At 36.3% G+C, this 23513-nt stretch overlaps 1 protein-coding gene across 2 annotated transcripts in view; it reads left to right on the top strand.

Annotated features, from left to right (window-relative positions):
• Positions 1–23513, top strand: part of LOC106086413 (GAS2-like protein pickled eggs) — a 525402-nt gene that overhangs the window by 421053 nt on the left and 80836 nt on the right. For both annotated transcript variants that reach the window (XM_059368231.1, XM_013251093.2), the window contains exons 4-5: positions 9782–9900; positions 13196–13470. In XM_059368231.1, the coding sequence (XP_059224214.1) occupies positions 9782–9900; positions 13196–13470 (394 nt within the window). The remainder of the gene's footprint in view (positions 1–9781; positions 9901–13195; positions 13471–23513) is intronic.

The raw sequence follows: 23513 nt of genomic DNA, 5'->3' as shown, positions 1-23513 counted from the left end.
TGAGAATTGCGCCCTCTAGAGGCGGAAGAAGTCAAGATTCCAGATCGGTTTATAGGGCAGCTATATCAGGTTGTCGACCGATGTGAACCCTATTTGGCACAGTTATTGGAAATCATAACAAAACAGGTCATGCAAAATTTCAGCCCAATGGGATAATAATTGCGCCCTCTAGAGGCGGAAGAAGTGAAGATTCCAGATCGGTTTATATAACAGCTATATAAGGTTATGCACCGATTTAACCCATACCTAGCACAGTTGTTGGAAGTCATAAAGAAACACCTCATGCAAAATTTCTGCCCTATGGGATAAGAATTGCGCCCTCTAGAGGCTCAAGAAGTCAAAACCCAAGATCGGTTTATATGGCAGCTATATCAAAACTTTGCTATTGGAGCAATATCAAGTTATGGTCCGATTTAGACCATAATCGTATTGAATGTTGAAGACCCATAGTAGAAGTCATTGTTTAACATTTCAGCCAATTCGAATAAGAATTGCACCCTGTAGGAACTCAAGAAATAAAATAGGGAGATCGGTATATATGGGAGCTGTAGCAGGCTATAGACCGATTCAGACCATATTTGACAAGTATGTTTCAGCCAAATCGGTTATAATTGCGCCCTCTAGTGGCTCAAGAAGTCAAGATTCAAGATCGGTTTATTTGGCAGTTATATCACGTTATGGACCGATTTAATCCATACTTAGCAACAGTTGTTGGAAGTCATAAAGAAACACGTCATGCCGAGTTTCAGCCAAATCGGGTGAGAATTGCGCCCTCTACTGGGCCAAGAAGTCAAGCCTTAAGATCGGTTTATATGGCAACTATATCAAAACATGGACCGATTTGGTCCATTTACAATCCCAACTCACCTACACTAATAAAAAGTTTTGTGCAAAATTTCAAGCGGCTAGGTTTACTTCTTCGAAAGTTAGCGGGCTTTTGACAGACAGACGGACGGACAGATTTGGCTGAAATTTAGCATGAGGTGTTTTATTATGATGTCCAACATTTGTGCTAGGTATGCTTCAAATCGGTCCATAACCTGATATAGCTGTTATATAAACCAATCGGGGGTCTTGACTGCTTGAGCCTCTAGAGGGCGCAATTCCTATCCGTTTTAGTTGAAATTTTGCATGACGTGTTTCGCTATGCATTTCTAGAATTTCTTGAAATGGAAGGTGCTTTCAATAGGGTAAAACCGACGTCAATCATGAAGGAGTTGGAGTTTTTAGGCATCAACTCTACCGTAAGAAAGTTTATTAATAACTTACCTACTAAAAGTCTTTTGGTCTTGGGATCTATGGACTCAAAAAGACGGATCAGCAGAGATATATCTCAAGGAGGTGTACTGTCTCCTCCACTTTGGAATATAGCCGTTAACAATATATTATTGTGTCTGGGAGAAAAAGGTGTAAAAGTGGTCGCGTATGCTGATGACGTGGCAATTCCGGTTAGGGGAAAGTTTCCCATTTACTCTAAGAGATATACTTTAGGAAGCTCTACGTGCAACAGCAAAGTGAGCTACCGAAAGTGGTCTAGGTATGAATCCGTGCGAGACAGAAATTGTTTTCTTTTCAGGAGATACAAGTTGCCTACAGTGGAATCTATCTCCTTGAGAGGAGAGAATGTTCCATTTACAAAAGGCGCAAAATACCTAAGTGTTTTGCTGGACAGGATATTGAACTTCAAATCCAACGTTTTAGAGAGGGCAAGAAAGGCCACTCTTGACTTATACACCCGCAAGAGACCCATTGGCAAAAGTTGGGTGTTTAGACCGCGTGTCATGCATTGGGTATATACTGCAGTTGTCAGACCTATAATGCTATATGGTGTTGTGGTCTGTTGAACGGCGCTTCAAAAGTCCTTCTGCTGTTCAATAGTCAGCCGGGTCCAAAGAATGGCTTGTTTGCAGATCACAGCTGCACTTAGGACGCCACCATTTGATGCACTGAATTTATTGCTACATCTAATGCCTCTGGACATTGTGGCTAGACAAATTGTTGCGACCACTGTCGTGAGGCTAAGGGAGCTTTCTCTTTGGTCATGTGGCGGCTACGGACACTATGTTATCCATGATACAATGTCCAATGTTCCAGGCATTGTGGATTACACCTTACCTGAGCCGCTTTTTGATAAAAAAAAGTGCCGTACCACTATTCCTGATAGAATCGATTGGAACTACGTTATCCCTAGTAACAGAAGTTACATAGACTTATATAGGGATGGTACCTAACTAAACGACCAGGTGGGCTTTGGGGTGTACTCTAAGGATTTAGAACTGGTCATATCGAAAAGGTTAGCCGACCACGGCAGTGTGTATCAAGCGAAGATCCTTGCAATTAAGGAAGTGGTGGACGACGATTGGCATAAATATCTTCTCAGGCAGCCATTAAATCCCTGAAGAACGTATTTCTGAACACAAAAACCGCCCTCGACTGTCACAGATCTCTCAACGAGATGGCTGAACAGTTCAAAATTCACCTGTTCTGGATGTCGGGCCACAGAGATATCCCAGGGAAATGTAACGGATGAGCTTGCGAGCCTAGGATCTACCCTACACATTCCGGGGATACTGGAATCTGTGGGTATGCCTCCCGCAACATGTAAGCTAAGTTTTCAGGACCAGGCCCGAAGGACAACGAATGATAGGCGGTCACAAAGAGGAGGCTGTGAGCATTCCAAAACTATGTGGCCTAATCTAGACTTGAAGAGGTGGCCCAAAGGACAACGAATGATAGATGGTCACAATGAGGGGACTGTGAGCATTCCAAAACTATGTGGTCTAATCTAGACATGAAGAGGCCTACTGCTTTGCTGGCATTGGCCAGAACAGACTTCTCAGTAATTTTGTCCGTCATGACAAGTCACTGTCTAATTGGAAGACATGCCGACAGACTGAAGGTTGCCAGCAACGACTTTTGCAGAAGCGGTAAAGACATCGAAGAAGAAGAGACTATAGAACACCTTTTGTGTGTGTGTCCCGCACTTGCAGTCAGAAGGAGTTCCACTTTAGAATCTCATTTCTTTGAGAACCTGTCTGATTTAGCGGATGTGAACATTCGCAAGTTATTGGGCTTTTTAAAGCTATCTGGATGGTTCAACGGTATGAACTAGAAGGCATCTTCCTTCTTCTGTTCCTATGGTGTCACAATAGAGGAAAACCTCTAAGTGAGTCTGATGACAGACTGCCACTTAAACATAACCTAACCTTGGCCCTGTTCCTTAGTGGAGTTCATTCGCAATTTACAATAGCCCGTCTTTGAACTTATCCTGCCTATGGAGAAAAATACAATCTTTGCAAAGTTTCAGCGCGATATCTCTATTTTTAAGGACTGTAGCGTGATTTCAACAGACAGACGGACGAACGGATATGTTGCAAACTGGATTACAAAATGAATATACCTCCGTCCTTCGGTGGGGGGTATAAAAAGAATATTTTCCACCCAAAACCCCTGAAATTTCGATACGGCTGACTCACTTACACTTACATCCAACTGAACTATTGGGTTGCCCAATAAGTAATTGCGGAATTTTCATATAGTCGGCGTTGACAAAATTTTTTACAGCTTGTGACTCTGTAATTGCATTCTTTCTTCTGTCAGTTATCAGCTGTTACTTTTAGCTTGCTTTAGAAAAAAGTGTAAAAAAAGTATATTTGATTAAAGTTCATTCTAAGTTTTATTAAAAATGCATTTACTCTCTTCTAAAAAATCCGCAATTACTTTTTGGGCAACCCATACTTGAGCTCATAAAGGGCAGTCGTATGTGGATGTCATTTTGTAGTGTAGGATTTGAGCTATTAGGGAGATCCTGCTCTGTCCGACGTCCAAACTTTAGGCATTTTTAGTTGTTTTATTTTTTGTTTGTTTGGCTTTAATGCACACATCTGGGGCGTGTCGTGCCAATGTGAAATACAAATCTTTGCTCTGTAATGAATCATGGCATTTTCATGTCAATCAATCGATAACAATTTCACTAAATGAGTTTAAATTAGATCAACCAAAGGCAATGAGTTGGACACACACGCCACACCTAATGGCAAAATTTTAAAGTGCCATATAATTTGTTGCAATTACTCAAGAGCTTGCAACAGAGTAATTATAGCCTAAGGACAAATGTAAAATGCGATAATACTTTCGCAATAATGAGGGAAAATGTTGTAGCATACAATGCTGTTTTTTCTAACTACTGACGGGGGGGGGGGGGACCCTCCCCCATAACCCAATTTTCAAAAACGCCATATCTCGGAGATGGGAGCGCACCGATTTAAGCGAAATTTAGTATGCCACCTTATGGTACCCCAAAACATGAAATTTGTATAAAATTATGGGGTCCTATAACCTGGGGGGACGCCCCATCCCAAAACCCACCCGAACGGACATGTTTACCAAATGGGACAATATGGGTATCAAATTAAAGGTATTTAAGAGTAGAGTGCGAACTTGGCATTAAAATAACACCATAAGTGTCAGGGGGGGTCCCCCACCCTCAAAAAACCCACCCAAAAGGACACTTTTATCGCTTTGGGCAATATGGGTATCAAATGAAAGGTATTTAAAATTGGAGTACAAATCTGACATTAAAATTTATTCCTTGGTGCCTCCCCATCCCCCAAACCCCCCAGCAGGACATATATACCGATTGGGACAGTATGGATATCAAATGAAAGGTATTTAAATGTATAGTAAAAACCTGATATAAAAATGTATTCCTTGGTGTCTGAGACGCCCCCCAACCCCTAAAAACCCCTAAACATGACATATTTACCGATTGCGGCAATATGGGTATCAAATGCAAGGTCTCTGGAAGTTGAGTACACATCTGTTATAAGAATTTTGTCAAAAGTGTCTACGGGGCCTCTCCAACCCCAAAAATCCTCAAAACGGGCATGAATGACCAACGTCACAAAATGGGCATAAAATGAAAGATCTTTGAGAGTTGACTACGAATCTGATATACACATTTGGGACAGAGTCTGAGATCTTACCACCTACCTAACAAGCTTTAATAAGACGTGTTCGATCGGAATAACATGGGAATTAAACAAAAGGTCTATTACAGTAGAATTCGAATCTTATATTCAAGTATCTGGGTCACGTCCTGCCGTTCAGCCCGATCTAAATTGTCGACCCTTTCCACCCAATAAAAATAACACCAAACTGTCATGTAGGACGACCGAGAATATATTGTATTCAATGGAATGGACGTATCAGAGGGCAATCAGGATAGAATAGGACAGCAATAAAAGGTCTTGGGTAGGAGAGTACACTTTTTACCCTCAAATTGGGATGGACACAGAAGGCCCTGCGAATCTTTAAAAATGTGGTATGCCAAGTGGTAGCTTTGAAATATGATCTTGAATGTAGATAACTGATACGAAGGTGGCTTGATAGCCACCTTTAAAATGCTTGACATTATGGGGCTCAAACAAAATCGTGCTCTAGCTCGATGCTGATATTATTTCAGGGCCCGCCCCTAAACTGCCTTCAATCCGGCCATGTTTGTCCCCTATGACAATAAGGGGCTCAAACTACAGGTATTTGATAGCAGAAAACTAATTTGATATCCAATTTTGAGGACAAGTGTTTTGGGGTAGTTTCACAACATGTACTGCCTCTAAACCAATTGCAATTGCGGAGGGACCCTCCCCATACCCTATTTTCAAAAGTGCCAGATCTCGGAGACGGATGAGGCAATTGTCACGAAAGTACGTTTATAATAACTGAAAAATAGAAATTTGTTATACTTATTTAAGGTGGGATGTCTAGGGCGTTCGCTACACCTTCAAAGCCCACCAAATGGAAATTGAAACCAATAATGACAATATGGGGCTTAAATGGAAGTTATTTGAGACTAGAGCACGAATCTGATACATGGAGTACCACCTCACCCCCAAAAACACCCCCATACCGGACATATTTACCGACCATAGCAATATAAGTCTCAAATGAAAGAAACTTGGGATTAGATCTCCAACATGATATCCACATTGGGACGAAATATGTGAAAGGCCGTACCGGGAACTCCAAACAGGACTTTTTTCATAACCGAGCCAGTATAGGGCTCAGATAAAATAAAAGAGTGAAAGAAGGTGCAGCGTAGCGGGCCTTGTCCAGCTAATATATTAAAAAAATTTTTGTATTATACCCACCACCGAATGTTAGGGGCATATTCGTTTTGTCATTCCGTTGGCAACACATCGAAATATCCATTTCCGTCCCTATAGAGTATATATATTCTTGATAAGCGTAAAAACCTAAGACGATCTAGCAATGTCCGTCCGCCTGTCTGTTGAAATCACGCTACAGTCTTTAAAAATGGAGATATTGAGCTGAAACTTTGCACAGATTCTTTTTTTTACCCGTAAGCAGGTAAAGTTCGAAGATGGGCAATATCGGACTATATCTTGATATAGCCCCCATATAGACCAATCCGCCGATTTAGGGTCTTAGGTCCATAAAAGCCACATTAATTATCCGATTTTGGTGAAATTTGTGATAGCGAGTTGTGTTGGGCCCTTCGACATCCTTCTTGAATTTGGCCCAGATCGGTCCAGATTTCGATATAGCTGCCATATAGACCGATCCTCCGATTTAGGTTTTTGGGTCCATAAAAGGAGCATTTATTGTCACATTTTGCCAAAATTTGGGACAGTGAGTTGTGTTGGGCCCTTCAACGTCCTTCCTGAATTTGGCCTAGATCGGTCCAGATTTGGATATAGCTGCCATATAGACCGATCCGCCGATTTAGGGTCTTAGGCCCAAAAAAAGCCATATTTATTATCCGATTTTACTGAAATTTGGACAGTGAGTTGTGTTAGGCCCTTCGACATCTTTCTTCAATTTAGCCCAGATCGGTCCAGATTTCCATATAGCTGCCATATAGACCGATCTCTCGATTTAATGTTTTGGGCCCATTAAAGGCGCATTTATTGTCCGATTTTGCTGAAATTTGGGACAGTGAGTTGTGTTAGGCTCTTCGACACCTTTCTCCAATTTGACCCAGATCGGTCCAGATTTGAATATAGCTGCCATATAGACCGATCCCTCAATTTAAGGTCTTGCGCCCACAAAAGGCGCATTTATTGTCCGATTTTGCCAAAATTTGGGACAGTGAGTTGTGTTAGACCCTTCGACATATTTCTACAATATGGCACAGATCGGTCCAGATTTGGATATAGCTGCCATATAGACCGATCTCTCGATTTAAGGTTTTGGGCTCATAAAAGCCGCATTTATTGCCCAATGTCGCCGAAATTTGTGATAGTGAGTTGTGTAGGGCCCTTCGACATCCTTCCTGAATTTGGCTCAGATCGGTCCAGATTTGGATATAGCTGCCATATAGACCGATCTCTCGATTTAAGGTTTTGGGTCCATAAAATACGCATTTATTGTCCGATGTCGCCGAAATTTGGGACAGTGAGTTGTGTTAGGCTCTTCGACATCTTTCTCCAATTTGACCCAGATCGGTCCAGATTTGCATATAGCTGCCATATAGACCGATCTCTCGATTTAAGGTTTTGGGTCCATAAAATACGCATTTATCGTCCGATGTCGCCGAAATTTAGGACAGTGAGTTGTGTAAGGCTCTTCGACATCTTTCTCCAATTTGACCCAGATCGGTCCAGATTTGAATATAGCTGCCATATAGACCGATCTCTCGATTTAAGGTTTTGGGTCCATAAAATACGCATTTATTATCTGAATTTTCTGAAATTTGGGACAGTGAGTTGTGTTAGGCCCTTCGACATCTTTCTTCAATTTAGCCCAGATCGGTCCAGATTTAGATATAGCTGAAATATAGACCGATCCATCAATTTAAGGTCTTGCGCCCACAAAATGGCGCATTTATTATCCGATTTTTCTGAAATTTGGGACAGTGAGTTATGTTAGACCTTTCGACAAATTTCTACAATATGGCACAAATCGGTCCAGATTTGAATATAGCTGCCATATAGACCGATCTCTCGATTTAAGGTTTTGGGTCCATAAAATACGCATTTATTATCTGATTTTTCTGAAATTTGGGACAGTGAGTTGTGTTAGGCTCTTCGACACCTTTCTCCAATATGACACAGATCGGTCCAGATTTGCATATAGCTGCCATATAGACCGATCTCTCGATTTAAGGTCTTGCGCCCACAAAAGGCGCATTTATTGTCCGATTTTGCCCAAATTTGGGACAGTGAGTTGTGTTAGACCCTTCAACATATTTCTACAATATGGCTCAGATCGGTCCAGATTTGGATATAGCTGCCATATAGACCGATCTCTCGATTTAAGGTTTTGGGTCCATAAAATACGCATTTATTGTCCGATGTCGCCGAAATTTGGGACTGTGGGTTGTGCTAGTCTTTTAGACATTCTTCTTCAATTTGGCTCAGATCGGTCCAGATTTGCATATAGCTGCCAAAAGGCGCATTTATAATCCGATTTCACTGAAATTTGACACAGTGACTTATGTTAGGCTTTTCGACATCCTTGTCGTATATGGTTCAGATCGATTGGTTGGTCGGCGGTTGGACCAAATCGGACCATATTTCGATATAGCTGTATAGCATAAGGTATGCATTTTTCACCGGAGTTTGACGAAACGTGGTTCACATATATACCCGAGGTGGTGGGTTTCCAAAGTTCGGCCCGGCCGAACTTACGCGTTTTTACTTGTTATTTTTTTTTTTTTTTTTTGCCAAACTCTTTAGTCACATTTTTTTTTGTGCTATGATCCCACCTCTTTGATTGCGTGTGACCGGAATTACAATTTTCATTCTTGGCTAATGTTTGTTTTTACTTTCAATTACACTAATTTGGCAAATGGCATAATCCTCTGCTTGGCCAAAAAGTGAAATGCAATAATCCGCCAGCAAACATTCCCGCCGATCATTGCACTTTCAACTAGAATTTAACAAGTAGAAATTCTTGGCAATAGAATTCAAAAGCTAGACGAACCTCAGTGGCAGCAAGACAGCAGAGTCAGCATAAAAGCAGAACGAAAGGAAATGCTAGGCAGCCATAGCGAAATGCAAGTGGCCAAGTGAGAAGAGCAAAAAAATGCCAGCGGCAGATATGCGTTAAAGACTGAAAATTTCAATTAAATTTAGATCAACGAAATTAAACCGTATCCGCGTAAAATTCATTCACAGCAAATTAATGTTAAATAATAAACGCATCACGCACGCCAACCCCAAATCTCTTTGAAGTGAGCCCAAAACTAATAATGAGCCAATGAATGCATGAATGCCTCGAGAGAAAAACCCGAAGACGGACAGACAGCAGGACGGACATCTAAGTGGTGGCAGGCAGCCACCACAGACAGACAGTCGGACAGAAGCAAGGAGCGACCAAGTCATCCATGCTCCTCTAGCCAAATTTCCCCGGCCGTATACCAACAACACCAAAATGTACTTCACTCCATTTTTTCAAAAGAACTCTTAACCAAGCGGAACATTTTGAAATTGAACACCTTCAACGGTCTCGGGGCATAGCGAAATATTTCAATTTCCAAATCTTTTTGTAGGAGATAAACACAAAAAGACTTACTTGCCTACCTACCCATCCTCATTCATTATTTCTTCATTCATTGGATAAACTCCCAAGAAAAAAAAAGACCACGTTTGATTTGATTTCACGTTGTTTTTATTTACAAAACATGATTGATTTGTTGATAATAACTTAGGCACTCGTACCCCGTCTTCCCTTACTTCTTCTTCTTCTTCATTTTACTATTGTAACCGATTTGTAAATCTTTTGTGTTTTTGTTTTCTTTGTTTTTGTGTAATTGCAGAAAAAGCCTTAAAATTATAGAGTGCCTCTTATTCGAAACAGACGACCTCATTATGAGAAAAAACGAGAAACATGTAATTTTATGCCTTTTGGAAGTTGCCCGTAGAGGAGCGAAATTCGGTAAGTATCAACTGTTTGTTGTTAATCATAAATAAGTAAAAACTAAGTTAAAATACCCTGTAACACAGTGGTGGTGTAGGGTGTAAAAAACAGTGTGGGAAATATTGTCAAAAATTCATTCCTATTGGAAATTTTGTTATTGATCGGTCCCAAACGTGAAATAAAATGTTCACCGAACTCGCCTCTCAATAAATCCAATGTTACGTGTGCTGTGTGGCATGTGGCACCGTCTGGATGAAACCACGTGTCATGCAAGTCAAGCTCTTGCATTTCGGGGAAAAAAATATCATCCCACTATAGCGCTCACCATTCACAGTTACGTTACCATTCGCATCTTCATTGAAGAAGTACGACCCAATGATGCCACCAGCCTATAAACCGCAACAAACTATGATTTTTTCTGGCTGCATTGGTATTTCTTGCAATGCTTCTGGCTGATCTTCACTACAAAATCGACAATTCTGCTTATTTACGTACCCATTGAGCCAAAAATGAGCTTCGTCGCCAAATGGAGCAAGCGCGATGAAATTTCTTAACAGAGCACGCATTTTGATAATAAAATGCAATAATTTGCCAGCGTAGTTCGTTTCTAAGACGATTCATGGTTAAATTATAAACCAAACTGAAGATATTTGACATTGAAACAAAACACGAAACGTGCGTGAACTGTTTCAACCAGTGTTGCCAAAAAGATAATAGCTAAAAAATCACCCTTTATGTCTGAGGAGACCTTCTTGTATGTATGCAAGATCACCCAAATGCAAATTTTGCCCATGAACATTCCTATAAGGAACAGGCGTAAACTTCTCACATATCAAATTTCCTTTCTTATGGGAAATTTTGTAAAAATTTCCTTTCAAATGGGAAATTTTATAAAAATTTCCTTTCTTAAGGGAAATTTTGTAAAATTTTCCTTTCTTATAGGAAATTTTGTAAAAATTTCATTTCTATAGGAAATTTTGTCAAATTTAATTTCTATAGGAAATTTTGTCAAAGTTGCATTTCTATAGGAAATTTTGTAAAAATTTCCTTTCTTATGGGAAATTTTGTAAAAATTTCCTTTCTTATAGGAAATTTTGTAAAAATTTCCATTCTTATTGGAAATTTTTGCAAAAATTTCCTTTCTTATGGGAAATTTTGTCAAAATTTCATTTCTATAAGAAATTTTGTCAAAATTTCATTTCTATAGGAAATTTTGTCAAAATTGCATTTCTAAATGAAATTTTGTCAAAATTTTGTTCCTATAGAAAATTTTGCCAAAGTTGCATTTCTTTTTTGTAAAAATTTCCTTTCGTTTGGGAAATTTTGTAAAATTTCCTTTCTTATGGGAAATTTTGTAAAACTTCCTTTCTTATGGGAAATTTTGTAAAAATTCCCTTTCTTAAGGGAAATTTCGTAAAAATTCCATTTCTTAAGGGAAATTTTGTAAAAATTCCCATTCTTACGGGAAATTTTGTAAAAAATTTCATTTCTACAGGAAATTTTGTAAAAAATTTCATTTCTACAGGAAATTTTTTCAAAATTTCAATTCTAAAGGAAATTTTATCAAAATTAAATTTCTGTGGGAAATTTTGTCGAAATTGCATGCATTAAAAATTCCATTTCTTAAGGGAAATTTTGTAAAAATTCCCATTCTTACGGGAAATTTTGTAAAAAATTTCATTTCTACAGGAAATTTTTTCAAATTTTTTCTATAGGAAATTTTATCAAAATTAAATTTCTGTGGGAAATTTTGTCGAAATTGCATTTTTATAGGAAATTTTGTCAAAATTGCATTTCTATAAGAAATTTTATAAAAATTTCCTTTCTTATGGAAAATTTTGTTAAAATTTCCTTTCTTATGGGACATTTTGTAAAAATTCCCTTTCTTATGGGAAATTTTGAAACAATTTCCTTTTTTATGGGAAATTTAGTAAAAATTTCCTTTCTTATGAGACATTTTGTAAAAATGTCCTTTCTTTTGGGAAATTATGTAACAATTTCCTTTCTTATGGGAAATTTTGTAAAAATTTAAATTTTGTCAAAATTTAATTTCAATTGGAAATTTTTTGCATTTCTTTAGGAAATTTTGTAAAAATTTCCTTTTGTTTGGGAAATTTTGTAAAAATTTCCATTTTTATGGGAAAATTTTTTAAAACTTCCTTTCTTATGGGAAATTTTGTAAAAAATCCCTTTCTTATGGGAAATTTTTTAAAAAATTTCATTTCTATAGGAAATTTTTTGAAAATTTCAGTTCTATAGGAAATTTTGTCAAAGTTGCATTTCTATAGGAAATTTAGTAAAAATTTCCTTTCTTATGGGAAATTTTGTAAAAATGTCCTTTTTTTTGGGAAATTATGTAACAATTTCCTTGCTTATGGGAAATTTTGTAAAAATTTCCTTTCTTATGGGAAATTTTGTCAAAATGTGCTTTCTTTTGGGAAATTATGTAACAATTTCCTATCTTATGGGAAATTTTGTAACAATTTCCTTTCTTATGGGAAATTTTGTCAAAATTTCATTTCTATAGGAAATTTTGTCAAAATTACATTTCTATTGGAAATTTTGTCAACTTTTCCTTTCTTATGGAAAATTTTGTAAAAATTCCCTTTCTTATGGGAAATTTTGTAACAATTTCCTTTTTTATGGGAAATTTAGTAACAATTTCCTTTTTTATGGGAAATTTAGTAAAAATTTCCTTTCTTATGGGAAATTTTGTAAAAATTTCCTTTCTTATGGGAAATTTTGTAAAAATTCCCTTTCTTATGGGAAATTTTGTGAAAATTTCCTTTCTTATGGGAAATTTTGTGAAACTTCCTTTCTTATGGGAAATTTTGTAAAAATTTCCTTTCTTATGGGAAATTTTTTAAAAAATTTCATTTCTATAGGAAATTTTGTCAAAATTTCATTTCCCTAGGAAATTTTGTCAAAATTTCATTTCTATAGGAAATTTTGTCAATTCTTATGGGAAATTTTGTAAAAATTTCCCTTCTTTGGGAAACTTTGTAAAAATTTCCTTTCTTATGGGAAATTTTGTAAAAATTTCCTTTCTTATGGGAAATTTTGTAAAAATTTCCTTTCTTATGGGAAATTTTGTAAAAATTTCATTGCTTTAGAAAATTTTGTCAAAATTTAATTTTTATAGGAAATTTTCCCAATTTTGCTACACTGTGCCTTTTAACCCCTAAAGAAAATCCTTTCTAAAACCACAAATCCTTTAAATCCAAAGTGTCATATTATTATTCATTCTCCTATTACATCACTTTTAATCCCTTTCTCAACTTCTTTGTTTCTTTTTGTGACATCATTTGAACAGGTATGCTGGCTCCCATGTTGGTTCAAATGGAACGTCAAATTGATCGAGAGATAGCCGCTGACAACAAGGCCAATGGCATTGGCTGTGGCACACAAACCGAATGTGATGGCACACAGACCGACATTGGCGTGGGAACAGAGACCGTTGGCACCGAAACTGACATTTTCGATGACAGTGATAGCGAAAATGAAGATGATGACGATCAAGGTCCCATGTTAATGTACGGCCCACAACCACAAATCATCACAAATGATTTGAAGAGTCTTGACGAGATGGTAAGTCTGATTTAATTCAACAAAAATGACGTATCCAAGAAAACAAAACCAAAACCATATGCCCATATGCCATTGCTAATATTTACAAATCAAAGTTTACATATGAGATGCGTCCAGTATACAGAACTAAAACAATGAACAGAGGAGCATTTGCTGTGCGTCTTCCTCCAGCAACCAACGTAACCATGAAATATTAAAAGGCAGTTAAATTGCAGTTAAAGATTATTTCCATTAGATGCCTATTAGACTAAACGCTAAAATAAACACCAACAAAATTTCGAGAAAAAAAAAAGCACTGGCCTACAACGTTAGAAACCCCCCATATCTGAGAGAAGAGCGCATGCGTTGTTGATGAGCCATTAACGCCAAGTTTGATGATGATTTCCAGTCGTTGTATTTTGAATTTCGTTGAAACCACGTTGTCAGATTTAACCGCTCCATGGAGTTATGATGGATGTTGACGGTATGTTTGTTTGAAAGGGAATTAGTTGAGACTTTAAGCCATTGACAGACAGACAGACGACCTTGCTGCTGGTTTTGTTTCATTCGAGTTTGGAGAAATGTCTAATTAATGGCCAGAAGTATGAAATAATAACCAAAAAAACCATGATCAATGAGGCAAATTAAAGTGTTCATTTGGACAAATCATCTTCAAAGAGTCTGTGGCGGATGTCCATCCTGTTTCTTAGGGTCTTTTTTTTTTTGGCTAAGTTTATTCATTAACTTCTTAATAATTGTTGAACTTGTAAATAAAGTCATTTTTATTGGTTGTTATGGGTGAGGTAGAGACATCTTAATGGCTGGTATTGAATTAAATAGCCCTTGTACGAATGGCTTTGAGATTTTAATTGCCCAAAAAAAAAAATATCTCAATAACTTGCATGCTTCAAATTGAGATGAAGTACAAATGGTTGGAGAGTGCTCCAGTCTATATTTCATCAAATTACATGCAACCACCCATCCAATTTGAAGTGGTTGAATGTGCACAAGACCCGTTTTGCCAAGCAATCTTCAAGAAATGACAAAATGTCAAGAATTTGGACAAATTTTCCCTAAATTAAGCCAAAAAATATTTTTAAATATGAGATGAAATTTAAAAAAAAAATCCAGATACGAAATTTTGGAAAAATATCTCTATAAAAAATTTTCACAAACTTTTACTTAAAATGAAATTTTAACCACAACAAAAATTTCCCTTCCAAATGTAAATTTTGTCTAAATTCTCCATGAAAATTAAATTTTGACAAAATTTCCCAAAAAAAGGAAATTTTGACAAAATTTTCCAAAAAAAAAAGGAAATTTTGACAAAATTTTCCAAAAAAGGAAATTTTGACAACATTTTTTATAAAAATTTTGACAAAATTTCCCATAGAAATTAAATTTAGACAAAATTTCCCATAGAAATTAAATTTAGACAAAATTTTCCATATAGAGGAATTTTTAAAAAAAAATTCCTTGAAAGGAAATCTTGACCAAATTCGCCCATAAAAATGAAATTTTGACAAAATTTCCCATAAAAATTAAATATTGGCAAAATTTCCCTTAAAAATTAAGTTTTGACAAATTTCCCATAAAAATTAAATTTTAACAAAATTTCCTATTGAAAAGAACTGTTAACAAAATTTTCCATAGAAATAAAATTTTGACAAAATTTCCCACAGAAATGAATTTTTGACAAAATTTCCTATCGTAATGAAATTTTGACAAAATTTCCCATCGAAATGAAATTTTAACAAAATTTCCCATAGAAATTAAATTTTGACAAAATTTCCCATAAAAATGAAATTTTGACAAAAAAATCCCAAAAAAGGAAATTTCGACTAAATTTTGACAAAATTCCCTATAGAAATGAAATTTTGACAAAATTTCCTATAGAAATGAAATTCTGACAAAATTTCCCATAGAAATGAAATTTTGACAAAATTTCCCATATAAATGAAATTTTGACAAAATTTCCCATATAAATGAAATTTTGACAAAATTTCCCATAGAAATGAAATTTTAAAAAAATTTCCAATAGAAATTAAATTTTGACAAAAATTCCCATAAAGGGGAAGTTTTGACAAAATTTCCCATAAAAATTAAATATTGGCAAAATTTCTCTTAAAAATTAAGTTTTGACAAATTTCCCATAAAAATTAAATTTTAACAAAATTTCCTATTGAAAAGAACTGTTAACAAAATTTTCCATAGAAATAAAATTTTGACAAAATTTCCCACAGAAATGAATTTTTGACAAAATTTCCTATCGTAATGAAATTTTGACAAAATTTCCCATAGAAATGAAATTTTAACAAAATTTCCCATAGCAATTAAATTTTGACAAAATTTCCCATAAAAATGAAATTTTGACAAAAAAATCCCAAAAAAGGAAATTATGACTAAATTTCCTATAGAAATGAAATTTTGACAAAATTTCCTATAGAAATAAAATTTTGACAAAATTTCCCATAGAAATTAAATTTTGACAAAAATTTCTCATTAAAACAAATTTTTGACTAAATTTCCCTTAGAAATGAAATCTTGCCCAAATTCGCCCATGATATTCTTACAAAATTTTGCATAGAAATGAAATTTTAACAAAACTTCCCATAGAAATTAAATTTAAACAAAATTTCCCATAGAAATGAAATTTTGACAAAAATTTCCATACAAATGAAATTTTGACAAAATTTCCTATAGAAATGAAATTTTGCCAAAATTTCCTATAGAAATGAAATTTTCCAAAATTTCCTATAGAAATGAAATTTTGACAAAATTTCCCATAGAAATTAAATTTTGACAAAATTTTCCATAGAAATTAAATATTGACAAAAATTTTCCTTAAAAATTAAGTTTTGGCAAAATGTCCCATAGAAATTAAATATTGACAAAAATTTTTATGACAAAATTTCCCATAAAAATGTAATTTTGACAAAATTACCTATAAAAATTGAATGTTGGCAAAATTTCCCTTAAAAGTTAAGATTTGACAAATTTCTTATAAAAATTAAATTTTAACAAAATTTCCTTTGAAAAGATCTGTTAACAAAATTTTCCATAAAAATGAAATTTTGACAAAATTTCCCATAATAGAAATGAATTTTTGACAAAATTTCCTATCGTAATGAAATTTTTAAAAAATTTCCCATAGAAATGAAATTTTGACAAAATTTCCCAGAGAAATGAAATTTTGACAAAATTTCCCTTTGAAATGAAATCTTGCCCAAATTCGCCCATAAAATTGATATTCTGACAAAATTTCCCATAGAAATGAAATTTTGACAAAATTTCCTATCGTAATGAAATTTTCTGTTAGGGTATTGTTGACCTGGTTTAAAATTCTTGTAATTTTGTTGTATTGTATCGGCTATAGGTCCATTAAAACACAAATATTTAAGGTTTTTTTCTTTTATTTTTCTCCAATATTTCGGTAGACTCCGTCTACCATTTTCAAGGCTAGTTGTATTTAAATAAAAAAAACAGAAAAACACAAATTTTAGTAAAAACGAATCACACAATAAAAACAGAAAAACAATAATTTTTAAGAAACTTTAATTCCTATTACATTTAATGAGTTGTTACACGAACTATTGTCTGTTGGCAACTAAATGTTCTCTTCTGCTGTGCTTGTTGACTGTGTGGCGGTATACCTTCGCGCAGCTTTCTATATCTTTCTTGAAATTCATTCTCTCGTCAGGCGGTAAGTCGATGATATGCAACATCTCGAGAGTGAATCTTCGTCTGTAATTGTTCTCTTGAGCTAAGATGTCCACATCGTTGAGGTTTGGCTTATGACCAGTCAATGCACAGTGGGCTGCTAGTGCAGTTTTCTGCTCGATTGGTCTATTATTGGCTTTTTGGTCAGATTTATGTGCAGATAACCTAGTTTTCAATTTCGTCATGGTAGTGCCAATATATGCCATCGGGCATATATTGGACTTGTCGCCGTTACATCTAATTTTATATACCACGTTTGATTTTTCCTCATTTTTAATTTTACATTTTGTCTTGCTGAATAATTCATTCACAGTTTTGCCTGTTTTTAATGCGAGATGGTATTTGTCCTTGTCGTATAGATTTGATTTGCCAAATCTTTCGGAGAATCCTTGTATGTATGTTAGCGATTTATAAATTTTTCCTTTTGTAGGCTGCTCTCCGTCTATGATTTTTCCAAGACGTTCCTTGGCCTTGCCTAATAGTGAATTAATTGTCCAATTAGGGAAGTCGTTGGCTCTAAGAATTGCCTTTATTTTCCTCTCATTGTCAGGATGAAAGTCTGGATCACTAATGCTAAATACTCTTCTTATAAAATTCGTTGCTGTGTTTGTTATTACTCTCTTGTGGTGTTTAGAGTAAAAATTGATTAATCTTCCGGAAGCCGTCGATTTTTGATACCAATCTATTTTTAGCTGGTTGCCATGTCTATAAACTACCGAGTCCAAATAAGGTAGTTTGCCATCATATTCTTCTTCCTTCGTAAATTGGATGTAGTTGTTGAAGGAGTTCAGAGTCTTCAGCGTCTCTGCCACGTCTGATTTCTTCAAAATCGCGAAAATGTCGTCTACATATTTTGTCAATATCTTAGGTTTTCTTATTTTGTCAAATGTGTTATTGAGAAGTTCCTCCATTACGATGTCAGCAATAATGGGTGAAGCGGGTGATCCCATTGGCATTCCTCTAAGCTGTTCATACACCTTGTCATCGTATTTAAGAATAAATTGACCAGCAAGACCGCATTGGCCCCTCGAATATATGGACTCCCAAAGATCCATAAAGAAGGTACACCGTTGAGACCAATATGTTCATCAATAAACGCGCCGTCCTATCATCTATGTAGGTACATAGTGAATATTTTGAAAAATATCACCAAGGATTCCAAATATAATGTGAAAGACGCAGTGGACTTTAAAGCTAAGATAAAGAACATGACCATAGAAAATGACGAAGTTTTAGTATCTTTTGACGTGGTGTCCTTGTTCCCAAGTATTCCAATAAATTTAGCACTCCAGACAATTGAGAATAAATGGGACGAGATTGAAAAATATACCAATATTCCAAGGGAAATTTTCAAGGAAATTCTAACATTCTGCATTAAGGACAGCAGATATTTTAAATACGATGACAAGGTGTATGAACAGCTTAGAGGAATGCCAATGGGATCACCCGCTTCACCCATTATTGCTGACATCGTAATGGAGGAACTTCTCAATAACACATTTGACAAAATAAGAAAACCTAAGATATTGACAAAATATGTAGACGACATTTTCGCGATTTTGAAGAAATCAGACGTGGCAGAGACGCTGAAGACTCTGAACTCCTTCAACAACTACATCCAATTTACGAAGGAAGAAGAATATGATGGCAAACTACCTTATTTGGACTCGGTAGTTTATAGACATGGCAACCAGCTAAAAATAGATTGGTATCAAAAATCGACGGCTTCCGGAAGATTAATCAATTTTTACTCTAAACACCACAAGAGAGTAATAACAAACACAGCAACGAATTTTATAAGAAGAGTATTTAGCATTAGTGATCCAGACTTTCATCCTGACAATGAGAGGAAAATAAAGGCAATTCTTAGAGCCAACGACTTCCCTAATTGGACAATTAATTCACTATTAGGCAAGGCCAAGGAACGTCTTGGAAAAATCATAGACGGAGAGCAGCCTACAAAAGGAAAAATTTATAAATCGCTAACATACATACAAGGATTCTCCGAAAGATTTGGCAAATCAAATCTATACGACAAGGACAAATACCATCTCGCATTAAAAACAGGCAAAACTGTGAATGAATTATTCAGCAAGACAAAATGTAAAATTAAAAATGAGGAAAAATCAAACGTGGTATATAAAATTAGATGTAACGGCGACAAGTCCAATATATGCCCGATGGCATATATTGGCACTACCATGACGAAATTGAAAACTAGGTTATCTGCACATAAATCTGACCAAAAAGCCAATAATAGACCAATCGAGCAGAAAACTGCACTAGCAGCCCACTGTGCATTGACTGGTCATAAGCCAAACCTCAACGATGTGGACATCTTAGCTCAAGAGAACAATTACAGACGAAGATTCACTCTCGAGATGTTGCATATCATCGACTTACCGCCTGACGAGAGAATGAATTTCAAGAAAGATATAGAAAGCTGCGCGAAGGTATACCGCCACACAGTCAACAAGCACAGCAGAAGAGAACATTTAGTTGCCAACAGACAATAGTTCGTGTAACAACTCATTAAATGTAATAGGAATTAAAGTTTCTTAAAAATTATTGTTTTTCTGTTTTTATTGTGTGATTCGTTTTTACTAAAATTTGTGTTTTTCTGTTTTTTTTTATTTAAATACAACTAGCCTTGAAAATGGTAGACGGAGTCTACCGAAATATTGGAGAAAAATAAAAGAAAAAAACCTTAAATATTTGTGTTTTAATGGACCTATAGCCGATACAATACAACAAAATTACAGTAATGAAATTTTGACAAAATTTCCTATTGAGTCCTTACAAGACGCAATTTTTGTCCGATTTGGCTGAAATTTTGCATGCAAATGCAAATTTTGCCCATGAACACATATCAATGAGTGCAAGTTTGGGCTCATTGATAAGGGGCCTCCATTTTGTAGCCGAGTCCGAACGGCGTGCCGCAGTGCGACACCTCTGTGGAGAGAAATTTTACCTGTCATATTACCTCACAAATGTTGTCAGCATTAGGAGGGGAAGACCACCGCTGAAATTTTTTTCTAATGTTCACGCCGGGATTTGAACCCAGCCGTTCGGCGTCATAGGCGGACATGCTAACCTCTGCGCCACGGTGGCCTCCAAATTGAAATTTGGCCTTGAAATTTTTACAGATTATATGGTTGGCCTGGAAGGAAACATAGGCTATATAATTTTTTTGATATCGGAAGAGGGGCGGACCCTCCCCTCTATGCCAAAAACACCTCCCAAACACATAGGTGGACCGATCGGAACAATATGGGTATCAAATGAAAGGTATTGAACTGTAGAGTACGAATGAGGTATTAAAATTTGCATCCAGGTAACCAGGAAGTCGACCTAACCCCATAAACTCCCCCAAACAGACATATTTGACGTTCATGTCATTATGGGGCTCAAATGAAAGGTGTTCGAGAGTAGTTTAGGAATATGGCATACAAAATCAGATTGTTGTATAGGGGGTCACCCCACCCCTCAAAAACGATCCAAATGGACTTATGAACCAATAATGACTATATGGGACTCGGTTTGTTTGTTTGTTTCGTATAGACTTAAAAACGGCTGGACCGATTACCTTGAAGTTTTCCGAAATTGTGTAGGTTGGTCTGAAAGGAAATATACTTTTTTGATATCGGAAGGGGAGCGGACGCTCCCCCTTACCTCAAAAAATGCCACACAAAATCAAAAGTGGACCGATAGGCACAATATGGGTATCAAATGGAAAGTATTGGAGACTAGAAAGCGAACATCGTATTAAAATTTGGGTCCAGGTACCTAGCGGGCCGCCCCAAACGCAAACCTCCTGTAAACAGATATATTCAATGTTCCTATCAATATGGGACTCAAATGAAAAGTATTCGGCAGTAGATTATAGTCCAAGTAATGGGGGGTAGCCCCACCCTCACATACCCCCAAATAGGCATATTAGCCGACCATATCTGTATGAGACTCAAATAAAAGGTATTTGGTAGAGAGATTACGAATATGACATTAACATTTGCGTTCAAATCTAGGTGGCGCTTTTCCTCCTAAAATTACGTCAAATAGGTCAATTGGCCCATTCTGACAATATGGGACTCAAATGAATGGTATTTACTTAAAAGAAAGACATTTGGGAGTAGAGTAAAAATTTGCCTAAGAACCGAGCAAGGTTAAACTTCTGATACAACAATAAGTGCTTTTCGATTTAAGTTTAATCGCAATGATAAGGATCTTTTCATAGCCGAGTCCGAAAGGCGTGCCACAGTGCTACACCTCTTTGGAAAGAATTGTGTACATGACCATGCATGGCATGGTACTTCGCAAATGTCGCCAGCATTAAGAGGGGATAACCACCGCGTTAAATTTTGTCCGATGTTCTTGCCACATTCAGGGCGAAGTGTCCCCGCCCCAAAAAGATATTAGAGAGTTAAAGAAGGCGTAGCGGAGCGAGCCGATTCGGCTATTTGTTATAAGAATTTGGATGTGAACGAGACCCGTAGTCCTGAATATCTTGATTTCCACCTTCAAATTGCTTGACACTATGGGGCTCAAACAAAATCGTGCTCTAGCACTATGCTGATATTATTTCAGGGTCCGTCTCCTTAACTCCCTTCAAACCGTCATGATTGCCTACCATGGCATAAAGAGGCTCACACAATATGTATTTGAGAAGAAGGCGAATTTGATATACAATTTTGAGGTGGGATGTCTAGGGCGTTCGCCTCACCTCCGAAGCCCGCCAAATGCAAATTTAAACCAATAATGAGAATACTAGACTCAAATGAAAGGCATCACGAATCTCATACATGGGGCACTACCTCATCCTCCAAAAAAAAAATTTCCATACCGGACATATTTACCGACCATATCAATATAAGGCTCAAATGAAAGAAATTTGGGAGTATAGTACCAATATGATATCCACATTGGGGCGGAATATCTGAAAGGCCATACCAGCACCCCCAAAGATAAAATAAGAGAGTGAAAAAAGGTGCAGCGGAGCTTGCCTTGTCCAACTAGTTTCTTATAAAAATTAAATTTTTATAAAATTTCCCCCGAAAATAAAATTTTTACTGAAATTCTCACAAAAATTAAACTGTGATGAAATGTTCTAAAAAAAATAAATCTTATTTACACTTCCTTCTCTTTTTAAGGAAAAAATGTTCTGATAACTCTTTTAGTTTCACAAAATGGTCTTATGCCCATCTACTCCTTCAGCTTAAGGTTAGCTTTCCCCCTTTTGATCACATCAAATTCATTTTGATTTTACTTTGGCTCACTCTTTGCCATCACAGGTGTTCTACTTTAAAAAGAAAAATTCATGTTACTCCATTCGTTTCACCTAAATAAAGTAGGAGGTTTTCCAAGAACTTTTCCCAAAGACCTTAAATTCATGCTGATCCAAAAAAAAAAAAAATAAAAAATCAAACAAAGCGAAATCTCGAAGCCAAGCCAAATTACCAGGTTGCTGACATTTACATATTTATTTGTTAAAACTTTGGTCTCTTCTTCATGTTGGTCTATTCCAAGAATCAGAAAACTTTTCATTTATTCTAGGTGAGCTTGATAATGCATTCAGTGTCGTCTCTTTTTATTTTGGGGAAACATTTTACAAAGGCATGAAAGTAATTTCTTTGAAAGGCCAAACGACAATAACCCCCATCATTGATGGCGTTTTTGCTGACGAAATGACTGACCAATGCCGCATTGGACTACATTCATAAATTTCCGTGGCAATCGAATTTTGGTCACGTTTTGTGGCTAGGGCACGCGTGCCTATGCACATAGAAGGAGTAATAGTAGGTACACGATAACATTTTTGTGCATGTTGGAGTACAATTTCCTTTATACTCCATGGCGAAACTCACCGGAGGCCACAAATGAAAAGTGCAACCACAACAAAGTTGCCATGTAATCCGCCAAACTTCATATGAAAATACGAATACACCCATAAAAGAAATACCACCAGCCATGGCCATTTCGTTCGAAAATCAAAGGGGAAAAAAACAAACATTTTGGTGCGGAACAAAACCGCACTAACCCACAACTAACACGGTGGCCCACATTGGGACAATAACAAACCAAGGCAACTTTATGGCCAGCCAGATTGCCACATTGATTAGCACTCTAATAAAAACGAAACTAAGTGAAATGAATTGAGCTCAAAAGCCCCTTAAATCTGACCACATAACTGTCCATGGGACCATGAAGTTGGCTACCAAACAACATCTAATTGTTGTTGTCGAAAGACAATAACAACAAAAGCAGCTGAAATATGAATATTTACATAAACATACAGGTCCTCCTTTGCTAAGTTGTAATTATGGGCTGGTGGGGGTTGGAATATGACC

This window comes from Stomoxys calcitrans, chromosome 4 (genome assembly GCF_963082655.1).
Source record: "Stomoxys calcitrans chromosome 4, idStoCalc2.1, whole genome shotgun sequence".
In the NCBI taxonomy this organism is placed as follows: domain Eukaryota; kingdom Metazoa; phylum Arthropoda; class Insecta; order Diptera; family Muscidae; genus Stomoxys; species Stomoxys calcitrans.
The sequence above is the reverse complement of the archived record's forward strand: the minus strand, read 5'-3'. Positions and strand labels throughout refer to the sequence as shown.